Source organism: Ictalurus punctatus, chromosome 2 (genome assembly GCF_001660625.3).
Source record: "Ictalurus punctatus breed USDA103 chromosome 2, Coco_2.0, whole genome shotgun sequence".
NCBI lineage: Eukaryota > Metazoa > Chordata > Actinopteri > Siluriformes > Ictaluridae > Ictalurus > Ictalurus punctatus.
In genome coordinates, this window is record NC_030417.2 from 6,957,755 (window position 1) to 6,970,209 (window position 12,455).

The 12,455-nt window shown below is 38.0% G+C and overlaps 1 protein-coding gene across 3 annotated transcripts; it reads right to left on the reverse strand.

Moving 5' to 3' along the window:
* Positions 1-111: 111 nt before the first annotated feature.
* Positions 112-8,616, reverse strand: tbc1d7 (TBC1 domain family, member 7). Of its 3 annotated transcripts, none has more exons than XM_017460487.3 (8): positions 8,459-8,616; positions 6,071-6,190; positions 5,559-5,639; positions 5,206-5,396; positions 4,866-5,003; positions 3,387-3,532; positions 1,418-1,547; positions 112-540 (listed from the first exon to the last, which is right to left on the reverse strand). In XM_017460487.3, the coding sequence occupies exons 2-8, from the start codon at positions 6,180-6,182 to the stop codon at positions 454-456; spliced, it is 885 nt and encodes a 294-aa protein (XP_017315976.1). In that variant the 5' UTR covers positions 6,183-6,190; positions 8,459-8,616; the 3' UTR covers positions 112-453. The 3 variants fall into 3 exon arrangements, with proteins under 3 accessions (XP_017315976.1, XP_053543193.1, XP_053543189.1); XM_053687218.1 differs by lacking the exon at positions 8,459-8,616 and adding an exon at positions 8,162-8,181; XM_053687214.1 differs by lacking the exon at positions 8,459-8,616 and adding an exon at positions 7,229-7,248.
* Positions 8,617-12,455: the final 3,839 nt, after the last annotated feature.

Consider the following 12,455-nt stretch of genomic DNA (forward strand, 5'->3'; position numbering starts at 1 on the left):
ATTCATCATCTGATCTCAAACCCAAATGTCTTGGCGTTCCAATAGTTTTGGAGGGAACTGTATAATCCCTTTCGGGGTTTCCATTTTTGAGAATAACACAAGAATTAAAAGTTTTATCAAAAGGTTTTTACCTACTTTATTACCCCCCCTCAAATGCATGTGCTAATTCCGATCATACACGAGCAAACATTAATTAATCAGACAAAGTAATGTACATGACTATTACTCTTCAGTTTAGCAGATTATTAAAAGGATTACCCACCTTGTTCAATCAGACAGAAAATTTCATTCAGACTGACCTCAATTTCTGTCTACATGAACATCTTCTATTCTGACCTAGCTATCAGTCGAGTTATTAGGCTGTATGTAAATGTAGCCATGGAGCTGTAGAGTCTGAAGATCATAAGGTGCTCACAGGCACCACACAGTTCTCAGAGTGCACACAGAGTTCACTTAAACAGAGTGCATGGGCGTACCACAGTACTTGTGCCACAGTTCTATGGCTTTGGTCACTATGGCATCCGTGTTCTCCTGCGGCATCTATAAAAGGAGAAACCAGCAATAAATAAATGTAGAAGTGTGAGTAGGAATGTAATACATCCATCCATCTTCTATACCGCTTATTACCGCTTATTTACCGCTATACCGACCAGGGTCGCGGGGAAACCTGGAGTCTATCCCAGGGAGCATGGGGCACGGGGTACACCCTGGACAGGGTGCCAACCCATTGCAGGGCACACTCACTTACCCATTCATACACTACGGACACTTTAGACATGCCAATCAGCCTACCATGCATGTTTTTGTACTGGGGGAGGAAACCGGAGTACCGGAGGTATGAGGCGAACGTGCTAACCACTAAGCCACCGTGCGCCCCATGTAATATATTAATTAAAAAAAAGTAATTAAAAAAAATCGACTTCAAAAGATGATGCTCCAATTTATTTTCCAGCGACAGCATCTGTAGTGTGTCGGGTTGAAACCAAAGACAATCAAATGTTGGCTATACACACAATGGGCAGCTAATCTCTGTCACCAGCTCTTCAAACAGCTTGAATGAGTTCATGAAACCATCCCATAAAACAATGTGGTTCGTATAAACATGTATTGACAGCAACAACTGCCCTTAGGCTTGCATGATAAAGGAGTTTTGAGTACAACAGGTTTTTCTGTTCTCAGTACAAGAAAACATTTGGAAATCAGTCAGGGTTGGGTGGATAGAGAGCAGGTTAAAAAAGCTGAGTAGTCCTCCCTTTCCAAATACACACTGTTATTCAAGTTACAGTAAAAATATACAGCATATTAACATCTCAGCTCCTTAACAATGAAAATGTGTATAGTGAGTATGAATGCAAGTGTGCAAAAACAGTACACGACATAAGTAACTGTGTGTGTATATAAAAATGTGTTCTCTCACATTGCTCAGGAAGTTTACCACTGCATCTGATTGACTCATTCCCATGAGCTTGATCTTGTAGCTCAGCAATATCTCCATAGCCACGAAAACCAAGATTTTACAGGAACCGCTGATCACCTTGTCCCAAACTCTGTTGACACACATTACCAACGCAAGACAGGAATCAAAATAGTCATACTAGAAAGACACAAGCACACCTCAAACCTCCCTACAATATCAATGAATATAACAGAACACTAAATTACTAGTGATAAGAATTTGCATGCATGAGCCATACCATGTATGATTGGGTTTGTGGGAAAGGGTTTTTTAGGCAATGAGGGTACAAAGGTATTAACAGGGTGGCTTTGTTGAGGCATTAACAGGGGGATGGATCAGCTATAGGGCTCAGAAATTCCAGAAAATGTAAGCGCATATTTCTTGCGAATATCAAATGAAATGAAATATCGACTTACAACCAATAAAACCACAACCCAGGATTCAGTCTGTTCAATCTGTCTTTTAGGAGAACGCTTATTACTCTCATGCTTATCATTTTACCATTCTAAATAAATTTCATTATCATTACAAACATAAAATCAGTATTTGAGGCAGAACAACAATATTACTATTTTATCTGTTTAAAGTGTATTAATGTGTACTGCATTTTAAAGGGGTTTTTCTTCACAAGACAACCATGTTTTGAAAGCCAATTAGAACTTGTGTTTATATAACACCTGCATTTTCTCTCTACTTACGCTGTGTTCAGATTTGTTTATGCAGAATGTGTCCTGGACTGTACCATTAATAATAATAATAATAATAATAATAATAATAATAATAATAATTTTTAAAAAATCAGCATCAAATGAAGGAATGAATGGCCAACAGCTCCTTCATTTTGCCTCTCCAAGTCATTTATTCTGTTACTTTTTTCTACTGACTTTCATTTTTTATTTCCTGTTGTGGCTTTGTTTTAACTATTTGGATTTGAGTGCGTTGATGGGCAAAGTTCAGCTAGACTGTTTGTGTTTTTGTGGGATTTTACCCCACAAATGTGACAACAAAACTGTAGTCTTGGTTTTCCAGTGTATCCATATGGAAATAATATGAGTAAAATAGCTTCTACATCCTTTTGCTCCTTACTGCCAGAGTGGTTTCCTTCAGAACTAGCGGAGTTTTCCTGTTTGCTCATTTCCTTCCCGAGTACTAAAAGCAAACTATAAATGCGTGTTGTCTTTCCCATTCTCAACTTGTCAAGGTGTTAAAGAAGTGGATTTCAGACGCTGAGTATGGAAACTCTAATCCTTTGATTTTGGTTAATCTTGTTATTGTTCTGTCAAAATCTCCATTCAAAGAGTGCATCAAGACATGTTATAGGTGATGGTATTCCTAATATTTGATTTACTACTACTACAAGACATGTGGCATATTGTTTAAGCTAGCATGGATGGTGTGGACACAGAGTAACTAATCTTCAGTAATCTTTCATGTTTAATTTATGTTGTTGAAACTTGGTAACTTTCCAAACCGTTTATGCACTTCAAGTTAGGATTGCAAAGTTGTTTGTTCTGGCAAGCTCTAGTGGAGTTGGATAATAGACATGATCAATTTGGAACCTGAACATCTGCAACAGGTATTTACAGAGCACATGACTGCTGAGAAATCCCAAAGCACAGATTCAAAGACCTGGCAGCAGGCATAGTCTCAAAAGCAAGAGTGCTATGTCTATACCTAAACCTTCACTGGAAATCTAAGACACATATTCAGGCAATGCATATTTTTCATGTAGATAATTTGGCAGCTGACAGACATATTAATGCAGGGTACAGAGATTGGTGCAGCCAAACCATGTAACAAATTATTGAAATCTTACAATTGACTGCTTTAATACATATTATTTTTTCAAATCTATTGACGATCTAAATTTCTGCAGTAGAGTAGAAGATTAGAAGCCTCACAGACTTTCAGGAAATATATTAGTGCTAACCTCTGTAGGCTGGTCTCTGGCAGGCAGTCTGCGAAACAGCGTCTGAACCAAAGGGAATAGGGCAGTACAGCCAGACTGCCTGACGTTTTCAGATGGGCCAAAAGACGACCGTCCTCCTGAGAGAGGAAATGCTCCAGACTCTTGGGCTGAGAGAGGCAGAAAAAAAAAATTATGGATAATCTGGAATACAGTTATTTATGTTCTTTAATGTTTTAGTGTGCACAGGCATAGACTCATGCACAGACTCTCAACAAACCTATGAAGTGAATGTATGATGTAGTTGTTTGATGTAAATACCAAGGTCACATGACCATCGTTCCCTGGAATGGCTCTAGTTCAGAATGACAGAATCCTAATGGTAATCTGATGTACATTGACACTTATGTGTCTGGTGTAATTTATCCCACTATCCCTTTCCTTTTTGAGTCTCAAGATTTCTTCTTCCTCATGTTGTCTCCATGCCACTGTAGCTTCCGGTTTGCTCATTAGGGATCTAAATCCAAACCTACTGTCCGTTTTTCTAAATCTATTTTGTGACCATATCTATTGTTCAAAGCACTATACATATAAAATGAAATCTAATTGAATTGTGCCCCTCTTACTGAAACAAGAACACGTCTCCTGTGTGTAGTATTTGAGGTTTCGATGAAGGCTTATAACCCACTGCTGAAATTTGCATCAGGATCACGGGGACTAGTGCTGCAGCTGTGGTTAACAAGCCTAGCTTCCTCAGCAGGAAAATATGACAGAGGAGAGAGTATGGAACCATTCCCATTCAGCCAATTTTCAATTCAATTTTATTTATATAGCACTTAGAACAATGGACACTTACACAAAGCAGCTTTACAGAAATCTGGATATAAAAAAATTTACATTCATGCCTAATAAGCAAGCCGGGGGCGACAGTGGCGAAGAAAAACGTCCTGAGACAACAAGAGGAAAAGACCTTGAGAGGAACCAGACTCAAAAAGGCGACAACCATTCTCATCTGGGTGACACCTGATTATACATTATTCTTCTATAACTGCATACTATAAAGTCAAGCAATGTTAAGTGTGTTAGAGTTTTAACAGTAAGTCTCTAATATCAAACTGAAGTTATCAGCTGTTCAATTAATGAGACTTGAGTGTAAACTGTTCTTAGTAAATGCTGTATTTAGGCTTTCCGAGGAAGAAAATCTACAACCATCTTTAGGGTGTTTGTGGGGTAACATCTACAGTAATCCCATGGTGATCTATAGCCTGTCCAGTTTTGCTCCCTTGACTCCCAGTGATCGTTGGCTCTGGCGTCCAACACTAATCTGTTGCGCTGCTCGGGAGCCGTGTCGCCTTTTTTTCCCCCTTCGATTGTACTTCAATAAATCATTTATACTGCTAATAATATAATAAGACTTTCGGACTATTTATATTTGGAATATTATAATATAAAATCTATATCAAGAGGACAACAAAACTTAACGGCTGAACTGTGCATACAAACCAGGTGAGGTATGGAATCGCCGAACTTGTGATTAAATTGGTTGACAAAGCACCTAATCAGCCAATAGCAGTCCACCGGATTATCCACAATTTCCTCCATTACCCTGGCAATTGCCAAGAAATCTTCATCCTCTTCACCCTCAGAACAAAAAAAAAAACAGCTCGCATACGTATGGACACAAAGCTACAGTACACAAATATTGTAAATGTTGCCCATTTAGGAATGTTTCAGTTTTTTTTTTATCTTATCTTGAAGAGAATGATGTTTTATTTCCTTTCTGATGTGAAACTATAATGAACACATGCGTGCAGCAGATACAGACACATGAACAGGTCCTTACAGGTTGTGTGAGCTCTGACCGGCAAGGCAACTGCTGGTTCTCTAGCTGGTGCATGCGAAGGTATAGCTCAGTGTGTGGCGTGCCTGTGTGCACAAAGCGCATGGCCAGAAGAGCTTCTTTTATATCCATATACTGCTCCAGCCTGTAACGTGCTACCAGAGCATGAGAATCGCTATGTGGAGGCAGAATACCTGGACAAAACAAGACCATGGACAAAACAATTACCCCAGTCAAAATACTTCCCCTTGGATTTCATTGGCATTTGCATAATAGATACAGACAGAAATGATAGAGTTAAACAAAATGTGTGTGTTTGTGCATAATTGCCATTGTAGGAAAGTGAGTGTTCTCACCAAGCAGGACTTTCCATACATGGATCCTGTACATAGAGGGTAATGGAAACCTCTGACTGAATGTACTTAACTTTTCTATATCTGAAACCCAACAAGAAAATTTTTGTGTAATTACTTTCAGACATACAAAAGAAAGAATTTCTAGTCAACCGTGATCTCATGATCACAGCGATAGTACTAGTAGTACTGTATTCATCTCACACATGGAAATAATTAATCGCCTGAAGTGACAAATGTCACTCAAAAGCCAAACCAGTAGACAAACATTATTAATTAATAGCTGTTAACACACAAAACACATCCAAAGCTCATACTGTACCACTCATCATTCACTCAATAATAACATTGTTTGCTCCTGGTGTAACTGACCTCAAAGATTTAAGTAGTCCGTTTCACTAAAACAACCATAAAGAAGGTTGAATGGATTTCTAGCATAATGACCGTTCAGTGATTTTACGGGAAAAACAGGAAACAAAACTATGGGCAAGTGTAAGGCAAACAACTTCTCTTACCAAGCGGATTGTCCTTCAGAAGAATTTCAAGTGACTTTTTTTCTTCAACTCCCCTGAAGCCCACCTTTTCATAATACGCTGACCTGAAGTTCCTTTGAGGATCCTCCGCCATATTTGCAACTAAAGATGAAGAATTTAAAGTTGAAAAATAAATATCATATTTATTTCAAGGTGGTTATTGCTTTGTTGCTGTTCTGTCATTTAAGAAGAATTTACTTATTATTATTATTATTATAAAACAAAACTTACATTTTACCAGTTTAATACCACTCTGGTCTATGGCTTTGTTTCTATCCACAAGTGTTTCTAACACTTATTAATGAATTGAATACATAAACAGTACATTTAAAAAATACATTTTTTATATATATATATATATATATATATATATATATATATATATATATATATATATATATATATATATATATATATATATATAAAGGAATTTTATTTGGAAGCAACTGATTAGAGGTTAAACATTTGTACCGAATATTTTAAGTCATAGATACTTTCTTTTTTAAAACTTTAAATAAAAGTATCATCAAACATGGTTACTTAGAAAACCTATATAATGTGATATAAATTCTATATCACAGAAATTTCAAGTGTAATGGCGTGATATTTTTGATAGATAGATAGATCCGAAGGAAAGGAGTGAAAATTGAAACTAACTAGCGTTCTAAGGAAATTCAAGATAAAAGTAATATAGTCAAAAAACTTTGAAAAAAAAATTATATCTAAGAAGTTGGGTATCCCAGTAAGCACCGTTGGATCACTAGTGAGGAAGTAGAAGCTGCATTACACCACCCAAGCACTACCAGACTAGACAAGGCCATACCTCCAAATTCAGCTCAAAATCAGGTCTGAGCCTGATGGGGGAAGCCACAGTGAGGCAAACAGTCACTCTGAAGGAGTTACAGAATACAATGCCTGAGAGTGGAGTGAAGGTGCACCAGACAACCATTTCAACAGATCTGCACAATTGAGGACTGTATGAGAGGGTGGCTAGAAAGAAACCATTGCTCAAGAAGAGCCACATGAGTGAACTAGGACAGGTGTGTGTGTTTTTTTGTGTGTGATGAGACCAAGATCAAGATATTTGTTCAAGCCAATGTCAAAGTGCTATGTGTAGTGCAAACCTAATGCAAGCCATACCCCAATTAACACCATCCCCACAGTGAAACATGGCGGTGGCAGCATCATGCTCTGGGGGTGTTTTTCATCTTCTGTCAAAATTCAAGGGAGAATGGACGGAGCAAAATACAGGGGTCAATCACTCCTGAAGTGTGTGCAGAGCTGGTAGAAACTTACCTAAGTAGACTTAAAGCGGTTAGCGTAGTAAAAAAGATGGTTCTACAAAGTACTACTCTGAAGGGGTTGAGTTGGTTTTTTTAATTTATTTTATTTGACAAATAATCAATTTTAACTTAGAAAGTTTTCTTTAAGAGCATATTAATTTGTAATTAAAAAAATACTGGCAGGAACAATCTGTGAAAGTGTTATCTCTAATCCAGACAGATCTGATGACCTAAGGGCTTGAATACTTTTGCAAGGCACTGTGTGTATATATATATATATATATATATATATATATATATATATATATATATATATATATATATAAATAAATATAAACATACATACACACACCTTTCTATCTCCTCCTTAATTCAAATATTTCCAAAGTATTTCTTTCAGTCTATGCAAGTGTACTCCCTCATTCTCTCTCTCATACACACTCACTCTCTCTCACAATCAGTAAGTCACTCAATCTCTCTCTCTCTCACACACACACACACACACACACACACACACACTCACACTCACTCACTCACTCTCTCTCTCTCTCTCTCTCTCTCTCTCTCTCTCTCTCTCTCTCACACACACACACACAATCCGGTGTTTACAGGGTTATAAATATACAATTTAAAAACCCTACTGAAAATAAGGTTGAAATCAGTCTTCTAAGGGAGCATATACCATCATTTAACAGTCTCATAGCACACAGTAATTTAATCTGATCTTTAAAAAATAAACAATTCAAATAATCGCTATAAATAAAACGGCAAAAATGAATGGCATATTTACTTCCGGAAATTCACGCGTGCACGCGAATCTGCTGTGGAGCCAATATCCGGTACAACACCGGAAACGTACTGCTATTTCTGTTGTTGTTATTATAATTATTATTATGTTTTTTTTTTATTTGCGTCCATTTTAACTAGCGAGACAAGGGTGTGAATCTAGCCTAAATTTAGCCTGCCTAAAACCTAAAGCTAAAATTAAGCTAACTGGCGATTTATGTGTTTGTTTTGCAAACCTGGACCACCGTTATTACTATAAAAGATCAGACTATACCAACGGAGCAACTTCACTGAAACCCACCACTTTGACCGCCCCAGGTACAAGCTTTAGTGAGATCCACGGGTTTCCCTGCTTTCAAACCCCAACTTCCGTGCGTCCTATCCGAACAACTGGCTGCTCCTCCATGTCTCCACCTACAGCACCGAATATCCGCACTGAAGCGCTGCGCTTTAGACGAGCAATGCCCAGTTTATACTATGGCAATCCAAAAGGGTCATAAATACGGAGAACCAAACCTGCAGAAATGAAAAATAAATATACAAATAAATAGATACATAAATAAATGTAATCGGAAAATAAAAAAGGAATAAATGACTTGATAAAACAAGTGCAAATATTTTTTTTTATTAAATTTAATCCTAAATTTATTGTTGTATTACTTTTTTCCTTCATTTATTATTTTCTGTATTTTTTTTACTTTTATTTATTTTTTCAATTTATTTGTATATTTATTTATTTATCCACTCATTTATTTCCATATTTATTTATTTATACATTTATTCATTTCAATTTTTTATTTTTTTATTCTTTAAGTATTTTTTCTTACATTTCTGTGTCTTGTATAGTAATTAGGTGGGTTGGTCCAGTTATGGAACAGCCTTCCAATTAGTGTTTGCTACTCAGACAGTCTCAGTCTTAAGAACCAATTCAGTCTAGGTTGAAAACCAATTTGAATAGTCTACCATATTGTTAAAATAGCTTCTTCTTTTTTAGTTAAATGTGGTTGGGTTCATTGGCATAGAGAGGTATGGGATGCTTTGATTCCATAGTAGTAATAATACTTGTGCTTGGAGCATCAGTGCTTCTGACATAACTTCTGCTTTGCTATGGATGGTCCCACATGGATAACGTAATGATCATCCAATCATCAGTGGATAATCTCACCTGGACATTATAGAGTTATACATAAGAACTGTTCCTGTAATGATAAACACTATAATGCTCATACTGAACATCCTTTCAACACTATTTGACTTTGTAATATAAAAATGTGAAAGAGTAATGATAAGGATGGGTTCCCTTTTAAGTCTAGTTGCTCCTCAGTGTTTCTTCCTCATGTCCTTTAAGGGAGTTTTCCTTGCCTCTGGTTTGCTCATTAGGGATCTAAATATAAATCTACACCTGGATTGCTGTGAAACAGTTTTGTGACAATGTCCATTGTTCAAAGTACTATATTAATATTAAACAACAAAACAATTATGGAAGAGTAATGATTTATAATTCCATTGTCTAGTGTCACCCAGAAGAGAAAGGGTTCCTTTTTGAGTCTAGTTACTTCTCACGGTTTCTTCATGTCATCTTAGGGAGGTTTTCCTTGCCACTGTTGCCTCTGGCTGGCTCATTATGGATCTAAATATAAAATTCCATCTGGACTACTGTAAAACTCTTTTATGACCAAGTCTATTGTTAAAAGCACTATATAAATGAAATTGAATTGAATTAGTAACTTGTTGCCAAAAAATGTTTCATGGGTTAGCAGTACCCAATGGCATGTATGTAGTTATCTGGAGAATTGTGCTTGAAATGTGTGCAGTTCATAAATCCCATTTCATATTCATTTCCACTTTTTTCCCCTGTAGTCTGCAGATTACTTTATATTGTTAATTATTTTTATTTATTTATTTATTTATTTTTTTAAAGATCCGTGTCCAGAAGTCAGCACTGGGAGTGATAGTGATAGGTAACGGATAGGTCTCAGAACCGCCTCAGTTCTTCATAGCATGGATTCTATAAAGTGTTGGAAACATTCCTTTGAGATTCTGGCCCATGTTCACATTTTCAGCTAATTTGTCATTTTTGCATGCCAGTTTGTGATATGGCACATTATCATGCTGGAGATAAGTAAATTGTAGGCCTAAAGGGATGCACATATCCAGCAACAATACTCTAATAGGCTGTGGCATTCACATAATGCTCAGTTGGTATTACAAAGCCAGTGTGTGCCAGCAAAACATTCTCTACATCACACCACCACTACCAATCGGAAATGTTGACACAAGGCCCGTTTTGTCCATGTCATGCTGTTGAAGCCAAATTCTGACCCAACCATCTGCATGTCATAGCATAAATCAAGATTTATCAGACCAGGAAATGTTTTTCCAATCATCAGCTGTTCAGTGTTGATGAGCCTGTACCCACTGTAGCCTCAGATTCCTGTTCTTAACTGACAGGAGTAGAATCCAATGTGGTCTTCTGCTGTTGTGTCCCATCTGATTCAAGGTCTGATGTGTTGTGTAGTCTGAGATGCTTTTCTGCTCACTACAGTGGTTCAGAGTGATTGTGTCAGTGTAGCCTTCCTGTCACCTTGAACCAGTCTTGCTGTTCTACTCTGGCCTCTCTCATCAATAAGGCATTAGCGCCTGTAGAAATAGTTTCTAAGGATTCGAATTCGGAGTTTGATGGAGTAGGACGTGAAGTTGGAGGCTCCTCCTGATTTCGATTAAAATTGTAATTAATTAGCACTTTTCGGTCATATATTTTGACTTATTCTACTCCGTTTCCTTGTTTGCACTTTTAACTTTGTGGTACGTTAAAATGTCTGGAAAGAACATGAAAACCCATGGTAGCATTCAGACACGACTGAGGCCAAGTGTGCGCGTCACGAGCGAGTCCCCTTCTTCCCCTAAATCCACGTCGCCGAGTGGTGACTTTGACTTCGCCGCACTCAGGCTCGAGCTGTTGGCTTTATTGAGGAAGGACATTGCCGATATTTTTGAAAAGGAGCTCCAGGAGACTTTCAGGGTTGCACTGTCTGCTGTTCAGCTTGACCTGCAGGTCGTGAAAACACAGCTGGCTAGTGATAAAGTCGTTACCGAGGCTACCATACCCACACTGAAAGGTACTGTTGTGGAAATGGAGCACGCTCTCTCCGGTTGCACCGATGACATCCTCATATAAAAACTACTATCAAGTCTCTCACTGCGACCGTGACTCAATTAGAGAATAAATGTAAGGATTTGGAGTCGAGGTCACGGCGCAATAACGTTTGGATAGTCGGAGTTCCAGAGGGCGCTGACACCTGTACAACTGCTGCTGCAGCGGCCTTATTAAAAGTGGCGTTTGGTCTGGAGAAGGAGCCGGTTTTGGACCGGTCCCACCAGACCCTTCAGCCGAAGCCCAAGCCTGGTGAACGACCACGAGCTATTGTGTGCAGATTCCACCATCACAGTGACTGTGTTGACATTTTACGCCATGCGAGAGAGCTCCAGCGGATTAAAGTGAGGGATTTGATCATCTCCGTTTTCCCTGATTACACAGCCAAGATAGACAGAGGCTGGGCCACGTTTAACGAGGTTCGGCGTGAACTTCGTGGTATTGAGGGCGCTCGCTATGGAATATATTATATATATTATGGAAGGACATTATTTCAGCGGAGGAAGCAGGAGACTATGTTAAACTCTTCCTATCTGGGTGAACTGCATCACCTACACAGCGGCGGCTTTTTCTCTCTATTTTTATTTTTTGCACTCGGCCTTCCAGCTCTACAGTATTCGGATTTTGATTGAAGAGATCATCCTTGCATTATTTCGCCTAGATTTTCTGGACTCACTCCTCTTAAATCTACTTCTGTATTAATGTGGTTCTCTGCTTTGAGGTTCTGACTGGGTTAGAGTTTCTGTTTATTAATTGTATGTGTTTTTTCCTCAACTTTACGTGCTACACTGTTATATTATCTGTTACAAGTCTTTAAAAGGTAAGGACATTATATTTGTTATTGTGCGCAGACTGTTTATCAGACTTGAAGTCAGTAGGGGCTTTTTGTCTTACTGGAACTTTTTGTATTGGTAATTTTGTTGGTTAGTTCAGCTTACCCTCCGAGTTGTTTTCACATTGTGGACAACTTTTGGTTATTGTGGGAAACACTGCTGTCTCATTTTTAAAAAAAATTTTATGGAGACTTTGGGTGTGTGTGTGTTTGGGGGATTGTGAGAGTAAACAAAACATGCCAGTGCTTTGAAGGATATGAACTGGAACGGAGTAATGTTAGTCAGTTGCGAATCTGTTTTTAGAGGATTTA

What these genes read in the sequence shown, in the direction of transcription:
- tbc1d7 (XM_017460487.3), bottom strand. Translation starts at nt 6,182, where the DNA reads ATGGCGGAGGATCCTCAAAGGAACTTCAGGTCAGCGTATTATGAAAAG. An exon ending in TCTGAAGGACAATCCGCTTG is followed by an intron (nt 5,640 to 6,070) that starts GTAAGAGAAGTT and finishes GTTGGGTTTCAG; the next exon opens with ATATAGAAAAGTTAAGTACA. An exon ending in GGTCAGAGCTCACACAACCT is followed by an intron (nt 5,004 to 5,205) that starts GTAAGGACCTGT and finishes TTTTGTTCTGAG; the next exon opens with GGTGAAGAGGATGAAGATTT.